At 40.9% G+C, this 21,277-nt stretch overlaps 1 protein-coding gene across 4 annotated transcripts in view; it reads left to right on the forward strand.

Annotated features, from left to right (window-relative positions):
* Window positions 1-20,338, forward strand: part of LOC137043066 (protein mono-ADP-ribosyltransferase PARP6) — a 56,757-nt gene extending 36,419 nt beyond the window's left edge. For 3 of the 4 annotated variants that reach the window (XM_067419148.1, XM_067419149.1, XM_067419150.1), the window contains exons 21-26: window positions 2,580-2,652; window positions 3,939-4,008; window positions 13,428-13,507; window positions 13,589-13,652; window positions 14,795-14,879; window positions 16,554-20,338. In XM_067419148.1, the coding sequence (XP_067275249.1) occupies window positions 2,580-2,652; window positions 3,939-4,008; window positions 13,428-13,507; window positions 13,589-13,652; window positions 14,795-14,879; window positions 16,554-16,656 (475 nt within the window). In that variant the 3' untranslated portion in view covers window positions 16,657-20,338. Of the gene's footprint in view, window positions 1-2,579; window positions 2,653-3,938; window positions 4,009-13,427; window positions 13,508-13,588; window positions 13,653-14,794; window positions 14,880-16,553 lie in introns of those variants that run through there. The other variant, XR_010898410.1, reaches the window with a different exon arrangement.
* The last annotated feature ends 939 nt before the right edge of the window (window positions 20,339-21,277 follow it).

Here is a 21,277-nt window from a genome sequence, read left to right on the forward strand (position 1 = left end):
ATATAGGCTAATATAGTGAATATATAGGCTAATATAGTGAATATATAGGCTAATATAATGGATATATAGGCTAATATAGTGAATATATAGGCTAATATAATGAATATATAGGCTAATATAGTGAATATATAGGCTAATATAATGGATATATAGGCTAATATAGTGAATATATAGGCTAATATAATGAATATATAGGCTAATATAGTGAATATATAGGCTAATATAATGGATATATAGGCTAATATAGTGAATATATAGGCTAATATAGTGAATATATAGGCTAATATAGTGAATATATAGGCTAATATAGTGAATATATAGGCTAATATAGTGAATATATAGGCTAATATAATGAATATATAGGCTAATATAATGAATATATTGGCTAACATAGTGCATTTATAGGCTAATATAATGAATATATAGGCTAATATAATGAATATATAGGCTAATATAGTGAATATATAGGCTAATATAATGAATATATAGGCTAATATAATGAATATATAGGCTAATATAGTGAATATATAGGCTAATATAATGAATATATAGGCTAATATAATGAATATATAGGCTAATATAGTGCATTTATAGGCTAATATAATGAATATATAGGCTAATATAATGAATATATAGGCTAATATAATGAATATATAGGCTAATATAGTGCATTTATAGGCTAATACATATTCATCCTGTTTAAAAGTTTTCACCCCCCTCAAAATCACACTCACTGCTGGAAACCAGATTTTTTTCCCCTGAAGAACGTTGGTCAGTTTAACTGCTCAGGACAAACACTACAGGGCCAAATCAAATCGCCGGCAGATCGGGATCGGTTTAAGTGGTCTTAAATTTGATTTTAGAAAGCCTGTATGAACGGAATGTAACGTGTAACACGGCCTTGTTTATTTCCCTCTAATCATTGCCGTCAGATTTAGAAATACAAAAATGCATTAGAAAAACGTATGATTATGGCTCTTTGAATAGGGCTCATGTTTCATGTTCTGTTGAGAGGGAAGCATTTACTGAACAACAGATCAGGTTACTCTTCAGAGCACAATGAAAAGTTCCTGACAGACCGGCTGTAAAATAATATCAGGAGGATTCAAAATAATAACAGGTTTATTTTGGGTGCAGACTTTGTAGAAATCAACTCCAGGTGGTCTAAAGATAAAAATGCCTGGACAGCACTTTTATGAGTGCTATTTCTGTGCTTTTTGTGTTATTTTTGTCGACAGATTTCCACTTTTATAAAAGTCTTCCAAGAACAGCCAACCAGAGACTAGCGTAAGCAGCAGGAATACTTCCAGACGGCTGTGTTTAAAAATACACTCGTGCCAGATTTAACCACCATCATAGCGTACAGGTCATCAGAATATCTGGTCACATTTATAAAAATGGATTTTGACCTTTTGTGAAATGTGAGTTGTGAATTTTAACAGCAACCTTGCCAAAATAACACACATTTTACCCCCAAACACCACTTTTTTTCCAGAGAACCCCCACGAGAAGCTATTTAGGGCAGGCGGATCTCACGAAAATGCGTATAAATAGTACGAGTGTGCAATGTCGTGGAATGTATACGGCAAAACTCATTTTGGTGTGTCTATGCCACTCTGTTTTTTGCGTGCATATGATACGCACTTTATAACATATTATACATATGAACCCCCCACCCCACCACCCTAAACCTACCCAAGAGTGTGTCATATACACGCCATAAAGTGCGTATAATATGCACGAGAAAAACAGCGTGGCATAGACACGCCAAAACGAGTTTTGTCGTATACATTCCACGACATTGCACACTCGTACTATTTATACGCATTTACATGTGATCGGGTTGGTTTAGGGCTAGTAGTTGGCGGGTTTTGTTGTAAAACTTGGCAACCCTGTCTGCACACGCGCTGAAATAAACGATCTTTGCCGGTGTTGTAAAAAAATAAAATAATTGAATGATACACAGAGTACTTACCCAACATGATCATCTGTCCGTCATCGGCTAAAGCCCGCCCTGATGATCTCATTGGTCAGTTTCCGTTGATCATCTGTCCGTCATCGGCTAAAGCCCGCCCTGATGATCTCATTTGTCAGTTTCTGTTGATCATCTGTCCGTCATCGGCTAAAGCCCGCCCTGATGATCTCATTGGTCAGTTTCTGTTGATCATCTGTCCGTCAACAGCTAAAGCCCGCCCTGATGAACTCATTGGTCAGTTTCTGTTGATCATCTGTCCATCATTGGCTAAAGCCCGCCCTGATGATCTCATTGGTCAGTTTCTGTTTGGAGATAATTACTCCTCTATGGAGCGAGGCCAGACCGAACCACCCAACCTAAAATTTTGTGGGCGGGGCTAAGTTCGGCTGGCATCCAGGCTAGTGTTCTGTGGGTGTTTTTCCCCAAATTAATATTAAGTTTTGGAACATTTACTTACTGCTATCTCCTCTCTCTCTCTGTGTCTCTCTCTCTGTCTCTCTCTCTCTCTCTCTCTCTCTCTCTCTCTCTCTCTCTCTCTCTCTCTCTCTCTCTCTCTCTCTCTCTCTCTCTCTCTCTCTCTCTCTCTCTCTCTCTCTCTCTCTAGTGGTTCCCATATTGAGAACTGGCACTCGGTTCTGAGAAATGGATTGGTCAATGCCTCTTATACTAAACTGCAGGTATGTAAATGACAACAGTCAGCTGATCTCAGACTCGTCTGCTCATTGGGCGGCTCATGTTCTCAGCCTGTCCAGATTTGTGGATGTCCGACTGCTTAATTTCTTCTTTTATTAAAGAATGGATAGTGATGTAAGGGATCACTAGCATTCATAATGGAACACTAGCACACTGCTTATTGCACTAGATAGTGTCTACTATGTCTTAAAAGAGTAGTGAGTGATCACTATCATCATCATCATGTTTAATTCAGGTATCTAAACATTCTAACTCAAGACACATTTACTCTTGAGAAGCAAAATGACGTAGTCTTTCTTCAAGTTAAATTTGTTACATTTTTCAGAAAACAAGACTTTTCAGAATACTATTTGCTGTCATTTTGAATCGTAATTTACGAATGTTTAGATATGTATTTGTACTAGAATACCATCAACTAACATAAAAATATTAACTATATTTCCATACTGGAAATAAATAGAAAAAAAAATGCTTTTCTTATTTAGTATTTTTGTCTTGTTTCTAGTCTTAACATCTAATAAAAAAAACGACGACCGACGCCCTGTGTGAATGCAGCGTAAGGCATTAATATGTGCTTTAATAAACAGTTAATACACTAGTAATATGCAGTAATAAGCAACCCGTTATTAGTGAGAACTGGACCCTAAAGTGTTACCAAAATTAGTAGTGTATAATTTTAGAAATAGAAGGTCAGTTGGAGCTAGTATTGTATTCTTTAACATCAATGAAGATGAATACGAGTCTGTCTCCAGTGTCGTTTCTTTGCATTTCCCTGAAGAGATCAGTGTGACTGTGGCGTTTAATGAGGTTTCTAATGGGTTTGTGTTCAACAGAATCCTTCTGGAACGATCTGTTGTTATAGCATCTGTCCATCCGTAATGCCGTGTTGATCATCTCCATGTCTTCTGTTGCTTGTTGACGTCATGTTTTTCTCCTGGAAGGACGTCTATAATTTCATTCAGTCTTACAGCCTCGTTCATATCGCTGTGTAACGCATGTTCATTTGTCGTTTTCTTCACTGGAAGCCATCATCATCATCCTCATCCATCTTCTTCCTGAGCAGGTCTTTCCTGTGTCACTCGTTCCTCATGCTTTACTCCATCTCACATGATGCTTTACCCTTCATTCTTGGCTGTAATCGGCCGGTGTCGTTGAATGCATCATACGTCTGTGATCGTGTCAGAGTTGTGCGTTTGCTTTCTTTGTGTTATTCTTCTTGGTGCACTAGAAAAAAAACACTCTCTCCTCCTGTTCTTCTCTTTCATCAAAGCTGCATGGAGCAGCGTATGGAAAGGGCATCTATCTGAGCCCCATATCCAGTATTTCCTTTGGATACTCAGGTACGATCCAAACCTGTGTCCTCGGTGTGTCCGCTGGGCTGTTCTTCAGGGCGTCTGTCCTGCTAAAAACATCTAAAACCACATCTCTCTCTCTCTCTCTCTCTCTCTCTCTCTCTCTCTCTCTCTCTCTCTCTCTCTCTCTCTCTCTCTCTCTCTCTCTCTCAAACACAGCAGTCTTTTCTTTCTGATGCATTTTAATGTTTCATTGTGCATGGATCCCTTTATTTTTAATGCTCAATTAAATGTGATTTTTCTGTTTGTTGTAAAGTGTTTTTCCTTTTCCACGCTGCGAAAAAAATTTAATTCTTGTCTTGTTTTCCAGTGTAAATATCTTTAAAAATAAATGCATTTAATCGAGAAGATAATGCACCTCAAAAAATGATGCTCTTCCTAAGTGTTTGATTTCCAGGACAAACATCTACATATTCTTAAATCAAGATGCATTTACTGGAGAAGAGAAATTATGTTTTGTTTACTCATTAATTCTGAGATATTTGTTCTTGTTTCAAGCATAAACACTTCATTTCAAGACATTTTTTTTTTAGAAAACAAGACTCCAGTAAATGCATCTTGATTTAAGAATGTTTAGATGTTTGTACAGTGGGGCAAAAAAGTGTTTAGTCAGCCACCAATTGTGCAAGTTCTCCCACTTAAAAAGATGAGAGAGACGTGTAATTTTCATCATAGGCACACTTCAACTATGAGAGACAAAATAAAAATAAAAAACAGATTTGTAAAGAATTTATTTGCAAATTATGGTGGAAATTAAGTATTTGGTCAATAACAAAAGTTTATCTCAATACTTTGTTATATACCCTTTGTTGGCAGGGACAGAGGTCAAACATTTTCTGTAAGTCGCCACAAGGTTTTTACACACTGTTGCTGGTAGTTTGACCCATTCCCCCTTAGATCTCCTCTAGAGTGGTGATGTTTTGGGGCTGTCGGATTTTCAACTCCCTCTAAAGATTTTCTATGGGGTTGAGATCTGGAGACTGGCTAGGCCACTCCAGGACCTTGAAATGCTTCTTACAAAGCCACTCCTTCGTTGCCTGGGCGGTGTTTGGATCATTGTCATGCTGAAAGACCCAGACACGTTTCATCTTCAATGCCCTTGCTGATGGAAGGAGGTTTTTACTAAAAATCTCATGATACAAGGCCCCATTCATTCTTTCCTTTACACGGATCAGTCATCCTGATCCATTTGCAGAAAAACATCCACAAAGCATGATGCTTTCTCTCCCCCCCCCCCCCCCCCATGCTTCACAATAGGTATGGTGCAACTCAGGATTCTTTCTCCTCCAACCACGACAAGAGTTGAGTTTTTACCATAAAGTTATATTTTGGTTTCATCTGACCATATGAGATTCTCCCAATCCTCTTCTGGATCATCCAAATGCTCTCTAGCAAACTTCAGACGGGCCCAGACATGTACTGGCTTAAGCAGGGGGACACATCTGGCACTGCAGGATTTGAGTTCCTGGCGTTGTAGTGTGTTACTGACAGTAGCCTTTGTTGCTTTGGTCCCAGCTTTCTGCAGGTCATTCACTAGGTCCCCTGTGTGGTTCTGGGATTTTTGCTCACCGTTCTTGTGATCGACGGGGTGAGATCTTGAGTGGAGCCCCAGATCAAGGGAGATTATCAGTTGTCTTGTATGTCTTTCATATTCTAATAATTGCTCCCACAGTTGATTTCTTCACACCAAGCTGCTTACCTATTGCAGATTCAGTCTTCCCAGCCTTGTGCAGGTCTACAATTTTGTGTCTGGGGTCCTTTGACAGCTCTTTGGTCTTGGCCATAGTGGAGTTTGGAGTCTGACTGTTTGAGGTTGTGGACAGGTGTCTTTTATACTGATAATGAGTTCGAACAGGTAATACAAGTAATGAGTGGAGGACAGAGGAGCATCTTAAAGAAAAATTACAGGTCTGTGAGAGCCTCAAATCTTGCTTTTTTTGTAGGTGACCAAATACTTATTTTCCACCACAATTTGCAAATAAATTCTTTAAAAATCAGACAATGTGATTATCTGGATTTTTTTCTCATTCTGGGAGAACTTTCACAATTGGTGGCTGACTAAATACTCTTTTGCCCCACTGTACTGGAAAAACAAGACTGAAGCATGAGTGATAAGACATTTAATTGATTTTTTGTTAATCCACACTGCCCTTGTCACGTCTGACCCAGGATATGAGTAACACAAAAACTACCCAAACACTGGGTTGTCACGGCTGACCCAGGATCTGAGTGACACAAAAACTACCCAAACACTGGGTTGTTACGTCTGACCCAGGATCTGAGTAACACAAAAACTACCCAAACACTGGGTTGTTACGTCTGACCCAGGATCTGAGTAACACAAAAACTACCCAAACACTGGGTTGTTACGTCTGACCCAGGATCTGAATAACACAAAAACTACCCAAACACTGGGTTGTCACGTCTGACCCAGGATCTGATTAACACAAAAACTACACAAACACTGGGTTGTTACGTCTGACCCAGGATCTGAGTTACACAACAACTACCCAAACACTGGGTTGTTACGTCTGACCCAGGATCTGAGTAACACAAAAACTACCCAAACACTGGGTTGTTACCTCTGACCCAGGTTCTGATTAACACAAAACTACCCAAACACTGGGTTATTACGTCTGACCCAGGATCTGATTAACACAAAAACTACCCAAACACTGGGTTGTTACGTCTGACCCAGGATCTGAGTAACACAAAAACTACCCAAACACTGGGTTGTTACATCTGACCCAGGATCTGAGTTACACAAAAACTACCCAAACACTGGGTTGTTACATCTGACCCAGGATTTAAATAACACAAAAACTACCCAAACACTGGGTTGTTACGTCTGATCCAGGATCTGATTAACACAAAAACTACACAAACACTGGGTTGTTACGTCTGACCCAGGATATGAGGAACACAACAACTACCCAAACACTGGGTTGTTACGTCTGACCCAGGATCTGTGTAACACAAAAACTACCCAAACACTGGGTTGTCACAGCTGACCCAGGATCTGTGTAACACAAAAACTACCCAAACACTGGGTTGTCACAGCTGACCCAGGATCTGAGTAACACAAAAACTACCCAAACACTGGGTTGTTACCTCTGACCCAGGTTCTGATTAACACAAAACTACCCAAACACTGGGTTATTACGTCTGACCCAGGATCTGATTAACACAAAAACTACCCAAACACTGGGTTGTTACGTCTGACCCAGGATCTGAGTAACACAAAAACTACCCAAACACTGGGTTGTTACATCTGACCCAGGATCTGAGTTACACAAAAACTACCCAAACACTGGGTTGTTACATCTGACCCAGGATTTAAATAACACAAAAACTACCCAAACACTGGGTTGTTACGTCTGATCCAGGATCTGATTAACACAAAAACTACACAAACACTGGGTTGTTACGTCTGACCCAGGATATGAGGAACACAACAACTACCCAAACACTGGGTTGTTACGTCTGACCCAGGATCTGTGTAACACAAAAACTACCCAAACACTGGGTTGTCACAGCTGACCCAGGATCTGTGTAACACAAAAACTACCCAAACACTGGGTTGTTATGTCTGACCCAGGATCTGAGTAACACAAAAACTACCCAAAAACTGGGCTGTTATGTCTGACCCAGGATCTGAGTGACACAAAAACTACCCAAACACTGGGTTGTTACGTCTGACCCAGGATCTGTGCAACACAAAAACTACCCAAACACTGGGTTGTTATGTCTGACCCAGGATCTGTGCAACACAAAAACTACCCAAACACTGGGTTGTTATGTCTGACCCAGGATCTGAGTAACACAAAAACTACCCAAACACTGGGTTGTTACGTCTGACCCAGGATCTGTGTAACACAAAAACTACCCAAACACTGGGTTGTCACGTCTGACCCAGGATCTGAGTAACACAAAAACTACCCAAAAACTAGGTTGTTACCTCTGACCCAGGATCTGAGTTACACAAAAACTACCCAAACACTGGGTTGTTACGTCTGACCCAGGATCTGAGTTACACAAAAACTACCCATACACTCGGTTGTTACGTCTGACCCAGGATCTGATTAACACTAAAACTAGCCAAACACTTGGTTGTTACATCTGACCCAGGATCTAAATAACACAAAAACTACCCAAACACTGGGTTGTTACGTCTGACCCAGGATCTGATTAACACAAAAACTACCCAAACACTGGGTTGTTACGTCTGACCCAGGATCTGATTAACACAACAACTACCCAAACACTGGGCTGTTACATCTGACCCAGGATCTGACTGACACAAAAACTACCCAAACACTGGGTTGTCACGTCTGACCCAGGATCTGAGTAACACTAAAACTACCCAAACACTGGGTTGTTACGTCTGACCCAGGATCTAAATAACACAAAAACTACCCAAACACTGGGTTGTTACGTCTGACCCAGGATCTAAATAACACAAAAACTACCCAAACACTGGGTTGTTACGTCTGACCCAGGATCTGATTAACACAAAAACTACCCAAACACTGGGTTGTTACATCTGACCCAGGATCTAAATAACACAAAAACTACCCAAACACTGGGTTGTTACGTCTGACCCAGGTTCTGATTAACACAAAAACTAGCCAAACACTGGGTTGTTACGTCTGACCCAGGATCTGTGCAACACAAAAACTACCCAAACACTGGGTTGTTATGTCTGACCCAGGATCTGAGTAACACAAAAACTACCCAAACACTGGGTTGTTACGTCTTACCCAGGTTCTGATTAACACAACAACTACCCAAACACTGGGTTGTTACGTCTGACCCAGGATCTGTGCAACACAAAAACTACCCAAACACTGGGTTGTTATGTCTGACCCAGGATCTGAGTAACACAAAAACTACCCAAACACTGGGTTGTTACGTCTGACCCAGGATCTGTGTAACACAAAAACTACCCAAACACTGGGTTGTCACGTCTGACCCAGGATCTGAGTAACACAAAAACTACCCAAAAACTAGGTTGTTACCTCTGACCCAGGATCTGAGTTACACAAAAACTACCCAAACACTGGGTTGTTACGTCTGACCCAGGATCTGAGTTACACAAAAACTACCCATACACTCGGTTGTTACGTCTGACCCAGGATCTGATTAACACTAAAACTAGCCAAACACTTGGTTGTTACATCTGACCCAGGATCTAAATAACACTAAAACTACCCAAACACTGGGTTGTTACGTCTGACCCAGGATCTGATTAACACAAAAACTACCCAAACACTGGGTTGTTACGTCTGACCCAGGATCTGATTAACACAACAACTACCCAAACACTGGGCTGTTACATCTGACCCAGGATCTGACTGACACAAAAACTACCCAAACACTGGGTTGTCACGTCTGACCCAGGATCTGAGTTACACAAAAACTACCCAAACACTGGGTTGTCACGTCTGACCCAGGATCTGAGTTACACAAAAACTACCCAAACACTGGGTTGTCACGTCTGACCCAGGATCTGAGTAACACTAAAACTACCCAAACACTGGGTTGTTACGTCTGACCCAGGATCTAAATAACACAAAAACTACCCAAACACTGGGTTGTTACGTCTGACCCAGGATCTAAATAACACAAAAACTACCCAAACACTGGGTTGTTACGTCTGACCCAGGATCTGATTAACACAAAAACTACCCAAACACTGGGTTGTTACATCTGACCCAGGATCTAAATAACACAAAAACTACCCAAACACTGGGTTGTTACGTCTGACCCAGGTTCTGATTAACACAAAAACTAGCCAAACACTGGGTTGTTACGTCTGACCCAGGATCTAAAAAACACAACAACTACCCAAACACTGGGTTGTTACGTCTGACCCAGGATCTGACTGACACAAAAACTACCCAAACACTGGGTTGTTACGTTTGACCCAGGATCTGAGTTACACAAAAACTACCCAAACACTGGATTGTCACGTCTGACCCAGGATCTGAGTAACACAAAAAAACTACCCAAACACTGGGTTGTCACGTCTGACCCAGGATCTGAGTAACACAAAAACTACCCAAACACTGGGTTGTCACGTCTGACCCAGGATCTGAGTAACACAAAAAAACTACCCAAACACTGGGTTGTCACGTCTGACCCAGGATCTGAGTAACACAAAAACTACCCAAACACTGGGTTGTCACGTCTGACCCAGGATCTGAGTTACACATAAACTACCCAAACACTGGGTTATGTCTGACCCAGGATCTGAGTTACACAAAAACTACCCAAACACTGGGTTATGTCTGACCCAGGATCTGAGTAACACAAAGACTACCCAAACACTGGGTTGTCACGTCTGACCCAGGATCTGAGGAACACAAAAACTACCCAAACACTGGGTTGTTACATCTGACCTAGGATCTGAGGAACACAAAACTACCCAAACACTGGGTTGTTACGTCTGACCCAGGATCTAAATAACACAAAAACTACCCAAACACTGTGTTGTCACGTCTGACCCAGGATCTGAGTAACACAAAAACTACCCAAACACTGGGTTGTCACGGCTGACCCAGGATCTGAGTTACACAAAAACTACCCAAACACTGGGTTATGTCTGACCCAGGATCTGAGTACCACAAAGACTACCCAAACACTGGGTTGTCACGTCTGACCCAGGATCTGAGTAACACAAAAACTATCCAAACACTGGGTTGTTACGTCTGACCCAGGATCTGAGTAACACAAAAACTACCCAAACACTGGGTTGTTACGTCTGACCCAGGATCTGATTAACACTAAAACTAGCCAAACACTTGGTTGTTACATCTGACCCAGGATCTAAATAACACTAAAACTACCCAAACACTGGGTTGTTACGTCTGACCCAGGATCTGATTAACACAAAAACTACCCAAACACTGGGTTGTTACGTCTGACCCAGGATCTGATTAACACAACAACTACCCAAACACTGGGCTGTTACATCTGACCCAGGATCTGACTGACACAAAAACTACCCAAACACTGGGTTGTCACGTCTGACCCAGGATCTGAGTTACACAAAAACTACCCAAACACTGGGTTGTCACGTCTGACCCAGGATCTGAGTTACACAAAAACTACCCAAACACTGGGTTGTCACGTCTGACCCAGGATCTGAGTAACACTAAAACTACCCAAACACTGGGTTGTTACGTCTGACCCAGGATCTAAATAACACAAAAACTACCCAAACACTGGGTTGTTACGTCTGACCCAGGATCTAAATAACACAAAAACTACCCAAACACTGGGTTGTTACGTCTGACCCAGGATCTGATTAACACAAAAACTACCCAAACACTGGGTTGTTACATCTGACCCAGGATCTAAATAACACAAAAACTACCCAAACACTGGGTTGTTACGTCTGACCCAGGTTCTGATTAACACAAAAACTAGCCAAACACTGGGTTGTTACGTCTGACCCAGGATCTAAAAAACACAACAACTACCCAAACACTGGGTTGTTACGTCTGACCCAGGATCTGACTGACACAAAAACTACCCAAACACTGGGTTGTTACGTTTGACCCAGGATCTGAGTTACACAAAAACTACCCAAACACTGGATTGTCACGTCTGACCCAGGATCTGAGTAACACAAAAAAACTACCCAAACACTGGGTTGTCACGTCTGACCCAGGATCCGAGTAACACAAAAACTACCCAAACACTGGGTTGTCACGTCTGACCCAGGATCTGAGTAACACAAAAAAACTACCCAAACACTGGGTTGTCACGTCTGACCCAGGATCTGAGTAACACAAAAACTACCCAAACACTGGGTTGTCACGTCTGACCCAGGATCTGAGTTACACAAAAACTACCCAAACACTGGGTTATGTCTGACCCAGGATCTGAGTTACACAAAAACTACCCAAACACTGGGTTATGTCTGACCCAGGATCTGAGTAACACAAAGACTACCCAAACACTGGGTTGTCACGTCTGACCCAGGATCTGAGGAACACAAAAACTACCCAAACACTGGGTTGTTACATCTGACCTAGGATCTGAGGAACACAAAACTACCCAAACACTGGGTTGTTACGTCTGACCCAGGATCTAAATAACACAAAAACTACCCAAACACTGTGTTGACACGTCTGACCCGGGATCTGAGTAACACAAAAACTACCCAAACACTGGGTTGTCACGGCTGACCCAGGATCTGAGTTACACAAAAACTACCCAAACACTGGGTTATGTCTGACCCAGGATCTGAGTACCACAAAGACTACCCAAACACTGGGTTGTCACGTCTGACCCAGGATCTGAGTAACACAAAAACTATCCAAACACTGGGTTGTTACGTCTGACCCAGGATCTGAGTAACACAAAAACTACCCAAACACTGGGTTGTTACGTCTGACCCAGGATCTGAGTTACACAAAAACTACCCAAACACTGGGTTGTTACATCTGACCCAGGATCTGAGTAACACAAAAACTACCCAAACACTGGGTTGTCACGTCTGACCCAGGATCTGAGTAACACAAACACTACCCAAACACTGGGTTGTTACGTCTGACCCAGGATCTGAGTAACACAAAAACTACCCAAACACTGGGTTGTTACGTCTGACCCAGGATCTGAGTTACACAAAAACTACCCAAACACTGGGTTGTCACGTCTGACCCAGGATCTGAGTAACACAAAAACTACCCAAACACTGGGTTGTCACGTCTGACCCAGGATCTGAGTAACACAAAAACTACCCAAACACTGGGTTGTTATGTCTGACCCAGGATCTGAGTAACACAAAACATTTTTAGAGTAAGGAATAAATAATTGACCAATGGTATACCAACCGATCAGATTAATTTTCTATGATTGAATGTTAAAATCTCATGCAGAGCTGCTTCTCAAGTAAATAAATTTTTACTGGAAAACAAGACAAACTAAAGTGAATAAATTCTAACAGCATGAATTTTGCAGTGCACAAACACTGATGTTGTCAAAGTCGTCTCAATCTCATGTTTCAGTCAAAGAGAAAAGAGCTCTGCACTGGACACTGGATCAAACTAAAAACCACTAACATCATGGCCCTGACGGCTGGTTAATAATCATATCACCAACAACCACAACCCCGTCTAGTCAGTAGCTGGTGACTAGTGATAATTTCAGCTAGAAAAATAACCAACAACAGGAGGTGTGTGGAGGCAAACCAACGCACTTCTGTCAGAAGCTCCAAGATGACATTAGAAAACATACGTTACATAATGACGATGCCGATTCTGTTCTGGCTTCATTCGAGCACTGGGATGTGTATGAGATAAAATGTTGTCACATAGATTTATTATATTTCTGTGTGTGTGTGTGTGTGTGTGTGTGTGTGTGTGTGTGTGTGTGTGTGTGTGTGTGTGTGTGTTTAGGAATGGGGAAGGGACAGCATCGCATGCCCACTAAAGATGAACTCGTCCAGCGCTATAACCGGATGAACACAATGCCTCAGGTACGACAGTGACGTCTCTTGTATTTAAACTCTGCTCTTCGCCTCGAGGTGTAAACGTGTGTGTTGTTTGTCCTTCAACAGAGTCGCCCGATTCAGTCGCGTTTCCTCCAGAGCAGGAACTTAAACTGCATCGCTCTCTGTGAAGGTAAAGCAAAGTGTTTGTGTAACGGTAACGACAATAACAGCGGTCGCTTTTATTCACGACTTACGCCAGAATAACAAACAACGATGAGAACCAAATGAAAAAAATGAGGGACATATACACTGCAAAAAATGCTCTTCTTACTCAGTATTTTTGTCTTGTTTCGTCCAAACATCTAGAAATTCTTAAAACAAGAAGTATTTACTAGACAAGCAAAAGTAATTGTCTTGTTTTGGGAAATAATAACACAAAATGAAGAGAGTTTTTGCTTAAAATAAGATAAATAATCTGCCAATGGGGTGAGAAAAATAATCTTAATTCAAACAGAAAACAAGATTATTTTTCTCACCCCATTGGCAGATTATTTATCTTATTTTAAGCAAAAACTCTCTTCATTTTGAGTTATTTTCCCCAAAACAAGACAATCATTACAAGAAAAAGACAAAAATACTAAGTAAGAAATCATATTTTGCAGTGTTGAACAGAAAAAGGGGCCATTTACATGACAAATATGAAAAATTGACAACTTTTATGCGCTAGGGCCGCGGGGCCTGAAAACGCAAACTTTTGAAAACTGGAGTGCAAACGATACCATGTACACTAGGAGATCTCGTAACACCCCTAGTTTTTAGTCATTTTCATGGATCATTGAGAACGGGGATCATTTTGAAAACTTTTCCATTTTTTTTGTACATGGTTGTTTTGTAACCGTACAAGGGAGGGAGAAAACAAGGAACAGGTGCGATTAATCAATTATCAAATGAGTAACTATGGAAACAATGGGAACGTACTTAGAAAGCTCATGTGACCGTTTGATACATTTTGATTAGAAAAATAAAAAATATTTATATACTGAATAAATAAATTGACTTCGCTAAAGTTGTGCATGAGATATGAATTATTATAGTTGTATAAATAGCATGCTTAATTTTTTAGTGATGTGCTTTTGTCATTTTAGTTTTTTAAAAATATTGCTATTTAGGTGTAATTTATTTTTATTTCACTTTTAGTTTTAATTTTGAATCAGTTTTAGTGCTTTTGTTAGTTTATTTTTCAACTAATATTTAATTTAATTTGAGCTTAATGTTTTAATCGTTTAGTTACGGATGATAACCCTGGTGTGAACATCTGTTTCTCTGTCTCAGTGATCACGTCAAAAGATCTGCAGAAACATGGCAACATCTGGGTGTGTCCGGTGTCTGACCACGTCTGCACGCGCTTCTTCTTCGTGTGAGTGTCTGTGCCAGAGAATCTACGGAAGCCCTTAGAGGCCATCCATTGTCGTCCTCTTCTCCTTTTCTTGTGATCTCGACATAAAACAGATGTTTTCTCATTATCTTGATATAACTAAACTGGACACAACATTACAAACTATGGTTTCTGATGATCACGTTTTTATTATGTTGAGTTTTATGTCATGTCGGTATCACAAGAAATGAAATAATATTGAGGTCACTAGAAAATTTGATATATCTCAAGAAAACAATAAAGAAAAAATAATGCATGGCCTCTTACACCAATCAGGCATAACATTATGAGCACCTTCCTAATATTGTGTTGGTCCCCCTTTTGCTGACCTGACGAGGACTCCACTAGAGCCCTGAAGGTGTGCTGTGGTATCTGGCACCAAGATGTTAGCTGCAGATCCTTTAAGTCCTGTAAGTTGCGGGGTGTGTCCTCCATGGATCGGACTTGTTTGTTCGGCACATCCCACAGATGCTTGATTGGATTGAGATCTGGGGAATCTGGAGGCCGAGTCGACGCCTCAAACTGGTTGTTGTGCTCCTCAAACCATTCCTGAAGCATTTGTGCTTTGTGTCAGGAGCATTATCCTGCTGGAAGAGCCACAGCCACCAGAATACCGTTTCCATCAAAGGCTGAACATGGTCTCAGCAATGCTTAGGTAGGTGGAGCGTGTCAAAGTAACATCCACATGGATGGAGGACCCAAGGTTTCCCAGCAGAACATTGGCCAAAGCATCACACTGCCTCCGCCGGCTCGCCTTCTTCCCATAGTGCATCCTGGGGCCATGTGTTCCCCAGGTAAGTCACACACACACACACCCGGCCATCCACGTGATGTAAAAGAACACGTGATTCCTCAGACCAGGCCACCTTCTTCCATTGCTCCGTGGTCCAGTTCTGATGCTCACATGCCACTGTTGGTGCTTTCGGTGGGGTCAGGGGTCAGAGGTCACCCTGACTGGTCCATACGCCTCAAACTGAGCTGCTCGGTGTATTCTGACAGCTTTCTATCAGAACCAGCATTAACTTCTGGAGCAGTTTGAGCTCCAGTAGCTCGTCTGTTTGATCGGACCCCACGGGCCAGCCTTCGCTCCCCACGGTCATCAATGAGCCTTGGCCGCCCATGACCCTGTGGCCGGTTCTCCACTGGTCCTTCCTTGGAGCACTTTTGATAGATACTGACCACTGCAGACCGGGAACAGCCCACAAGAGCTGCAGTTTTGGAGATGCTCTGACCCAGTCGTCTAGCCGTCCCAATCTGGCCAAACTCGCTCAAATCCTTACGCTTGCCCATTTCTCCTGCTTCACACACATCAACTCTGAGGACTAAATGTTCACTTGCTGCCTAATATATCCCACCCACTAACAGGAGCCATGATGAAGAGATCATCAGTGTTATTCACTTCACCGGTCATAATATTATACCTGATCGGTGTATATATTAGATGTGATTAATTAATTTGACAGCACTAGTAAATAGAATATATAAAGAAATACGAAAAGCATAGACGAAAATAATTTGCAAGGGGAAAAAGTGCACAGTTTGATCAAGATTTACACATTGCATATATACATGTAAATATAATACACAGTGGATTAATGAAATATACTTTTATGTGATGTGTGCTGTCTCGTGTGTGTGTGTGTGTGTGTGTCTCAGGTATGAGGACGGTCAGGTGGGAGATGCTAATATCAACACACAGGAGCCCAAGATACAGAAGGAAATAATGCGCGTCATCGGCACCCAGATCTACTCCAGCTGAACGGATTGAGACGGACACATTTCTGGGCTCCAAATTCAGCCACGGGCGGAAGCAGAGAAGGGCCTGGCATCTCTCTGTCCTGCCTGCCGTCGTTCCTCAACTCTATTCCATCTATACTTTCTTTTTAGTATGGGATGCGGGTGTGGATTTCCTGTGTGGGGTGGATGGGCGACCCTCCGTTTACATGACATGAAGGAAGACTACAAAAACACACGCTTTTATCGAGTGCAATAAGCCCCGCCCACAACCCTTTCTGACCTCTCGTTGACTTCCCACAGGGCTGCTGTCAGTCAAAAGCAGACAAGCGCCTGATTGGAGGAGACGTCGGCCAATGAAACGCTCAAACTCTTTTTCACCTCAGTTGAAATCTGACGTAACGTTTCTCACACTAAATATCTATAAACACAAGTCATTTAAAAATGTGTTTCCATCTCTGGATAGTAAATGATGAATCTTTGTGCATTCTTATTGTGTTTGTAAGGCGTTATCTGCTGCTTTTTCTGACTGATGAGACATATTAATATCCCAGATGTATTTATCTCTGAGTTTCCTGCTGAAATCAATTTCCTGTCTTTTGTTCCTCAGCTCGCTGAGCTCCGCTTATGTGTGTACAAGCGCTCGCCGTGATTTATCGCGGAACAAAACCTGGATGAGAGGACAGGGACACGTCGTTACTCATCTTTATGCTTTTATCTTCTGGATGGCGCCAGAAAAGCGCGAGCTTTAGGGCCATTCAGTGATGTCATCTGCTGAAAGTTTGGGACAAACTAAAGCTGACGCGTCAGAGAGGCTTTTAGTTCTGCTGTCAATTCTCAGACATTCCTGAGGGCTTGTGGGTAATTTCCACAAAGCTTACCTTGCCTTTGGTCTGCAAGTAGGATAATACACACTGGCAGTCAAACGTTTGGACATTAAGACTCTTTACCACGTGTTATAATAATAGTAAAGTGATCTAAACTCACCAATGGTGTCGTGATTAATAAATAAAAGTCCAGATAATCTCTTCTTCCCTATTCATGGTTTTCACGTGATGTCACACACTTATAGAAACACCCAAAAAACTTTCATTTTTGCCAAGTTTGTAGTAAGATAGTAATATTAAAAGACCTTGCGTACAAACAAATGAACGCAGAATATAAATGCAACACAAGGGTTCTCGTTTCAAAAGCATTATAAAGAAAACATTACTGGCCTGTATACTATATGCATCATCAAAAAGCCGTGCAGTTTACACTTGATCTTATAATATCACTGTTTTAGTACATTAACCAATTCAACTCTGCGCCCCAGCCGTGGGTCCAATATTGCATCCATTATAATTATTCAAAATATGCTGCAGAGCTGGTTAAGGCACTTGCACAAAATATTCCATAAAAGTAGGAATTGTGGGAAACGTGTTACAGTAAAGTACCCTTAAAGTACACTATAAACCCTAACGCTCAAAATAATGACTGGGTTTAAGTAGAGCCAACTCAAATTAAACAAATGAGGTCAAACAAATGAACTTTAATGAGCATTTAGAGCTTTCTTTTTCTTTTAAGTTCTCAAAACTGACATTTTAAGTAATCTGAATAGTTTCATTGTTTTGAGTTTTATGAACTCATTAACTTAAATTTTACCAAAACTTGGCTGGGATTTCTGCATGCTTTGCCGTGACACTCGGTAGGGACACTAAATGCCCAAATTAAGTGTAATATTATTTATTTTTGTGCAAGATTAACGTTAAGTGGGAGAATTAGTTGTGTTTAATGTTTAGTTTCTGTTATGTTTGGGGGTTTTTTTTGTAGGGTGAAGAATGGAGCGTAAGCTTAGTTTGAGGACAGATTTATTAAATGTATTATATTACTGTCCTCATTCAACTACGCCTATGGTGGCATTTATTGAATTAGCCAGTTAAAGCTAGTCAAGTTTCCACTTACTAAAAATGTGAGATTACAGGATATTTTGAAGTTAAATGTATGTATTACTCAAATATCAGTGCAATTAAAATATATGATTACAAAATAAAAATCTGCAAGTTCTGCTTACTTAAACTTTATATTTCTTCAAAAATTTGAGGCAGCTTATTTGGGTTTACAGTGTACATTAAGACGCTTTAAGAGTGGGTCGTTGCACTAAATATTCCATAAAAAATAAGAATTGTGGTTAACTCTTTACGGTTAATTAAAGAGTAAACATGCCCCGCCCCCTACCCAAAAGGACCACACCCCTGTATTGATAGCCCCGCCCCCAAATTCAAAAACACGTGGGATATACGCCCCTTACTGCTGATTGGCTACACTTTCACCAGCGTTTGTCAGAAATCGCGCACTGCACCTTTAATGTCAGACAACTGTAACTTTTTTTGCTTACAATTTGCCAAATTGTAAGATTAATCATGAATCCATCTTTTAAATCATGATTTTGTCTTCTCCTAAATCACTACGGCACCCCTATAATAAGTGTTATAATCGGACCATTTTAGGCGGAGTGGGACGAGAACCGCTGTGGAGGAGTACAGTACCTGAGCGACTCGCCATAGACAATAAACAGAGAGAAGTAGATCCGGCTGCGATGTTCTTCCGCAAGACGCGTGCAGTTTTGAGAGAATTAAACATTTAATCCTTGTGTCCAAGCGTTTGGCTGCTGTGGCCTGTTGCACAAAGCTGCTTTCAGTAAGTTCGAGATTAGTTTGAGCAAACTCTGGTTTTTCGGGTTCAAGAAAGTGGATTGGTTTTTATCAGTCCTTATCACCATGGTAACTGACACTACCCAGCTAACCTGCTGGAGCCGGTTTATTCTGGGTTAGAGATCGCAAGCCCAAACTGGACCAATCAGCTGCAAGTAAAGATGCAATAAAGCCACACCCCCTTTATCTCCCGTTCCAAAATAATAGAAAACATTTGGTGCAAATTATTTATTATATTTATATATTAAATGAATTATAATCACTTTGAATTCATATAATATGTTCATATAAATATTACATTAATTGACAAGTAGCCAAATAGTAATATAAATATAATGCATGCATTCATAATTCTTTTAAAAAAAACACATATTAGTTTGAGCTCTTTGTGAACCTATAATTATTAGGCATATTTATTTAATTCACATCTGCCTTTCTCAGACTTTCGCTGCCGCAGTGTTTATTCCTGCCTTGTAAACATTTAATTTCATAAGAATTTTCAGAACTGTTTTTTGAGATCTCAATCTTCAGAAGAGAAGTGACTCAAACGGACGCTGTGATTGGCTGTTTGCCGCACGTGTCACACTTTCAGGTGCACGCGCTTGAGAGTTAATCGCGGATTAATACCCGAGCTGACAGAGAAAGTTTATACCGAGCTGAGAAACGGTTACACTTGATCTAAACCAGGTTGGATTTATCTGGATTTGTCAACTCTAAACCTGCTCTGAAACTCAGAGTTTGTTCAGCTATGCTTCATGCAACAGGCCTCTGGTGTATGTTGTGTTTTTTGACTTCTGTTGCTCTGGAAGGTTTATTTGAGGATGTTCTTTCTCCTCGGGTCACGTGTAGATCTTCACTGTAAATAATCAGTATGTGAATGGAGTGATTGGACAGGAGAAAGTCTGTGGTCAGACCGGTCAGATCTCCTGGTCTGTGGTCATGCTGTATGAACTGATTGTACAGGTGGGGTTAATGATGAACAGAATAAATAAAAGGAGGTTTTGCACAATTGTAGATGCTTAATTTCTCTCTTTTTGACGATTATATGTATAATACGTCTTTCTTACATCAGGTGGCGCTTTTCACTTCAACTCTGCACTAATGAAACCTGGACCACAACAACAAAGATTTGCGGTTATATTTGAGGTGGACTTATCTGTGATTTAAGATATGCTTTAAAATCATCATCTTTAGATTAGAAATCCATAAACTCGTAATCTTTAAAGTGTGTGTGTGTGTGTGCATGATCATCCAGTGAGCGTGGACTGGTCACCGATCGTGTGTCAGTCTTATCTATAAATCCTGCACAAATTCTCTTAAAAAAATTTAAGTGGATTTTTATGAAATAAAAATCCACATGAAATTTTGAAATAAATATGAAATTTTCAAGGTATTTTTTTTGTTGTAAATAATTTTAGTAACTAATTGTAAGTTTGATGTAATTTATTATTTATTATTTTTAGTGGATTTTCAGTGAATGTGCTTAAATTAAGCATTGCATCACATTTAACTTATTTGTGTGTGAGTGTGAGGGAGTGTGTGAGCGTGATTGTTGTGAGACTGTGTGTGTGTGTGTGTGTGTGTGTGTGTGTGTGTGTGTGTGTGTGTGTGTGTGTGTGTGTGTGTGTGTGTGTGTGTGTGTGTGTGTGTGTGTGTGTGTGTGTGTGTGTGTGTCAGTGAGTGAGTGATTATGAGATTGTGTGTGAGAGAGAAAGTGTGTGTGTGTGTGTGTGTCTGTGTGTGAGGGGGAGAGAGAGTGTGTGTGTGTGAGAGAGAGAGAGAGAGAGAGAGAGTGTGTGTGTGAGAGAGAGAGAGAGTGTGTGTGGGGGAGGTGTGTGTGTGAGAGAGAGAGAGCGAGAAAGAGTGTGATTGTGTGTGTGTGTGTGAGAGAGAGAGAGAGGAGTTTGTGTGTGTGAGTGAGAGAGAGAGACAGTGAGTGTGTGAGAGAATAGA

Source organism: Pseudorasbora parva, chromosome 16 (genome assembly GCF_024679245.1).
Source record: "Pseudorasbora parva isolate DD20220531a chromosome 16, ASM2467924v1, whole genome shotgun sequence".
NCBI lineage: Eukaryota > Metazoa > Chordata > Actinopteri > Cypriniformes > Gobionidae > Pseudorasbora > Pseudorasbora parva.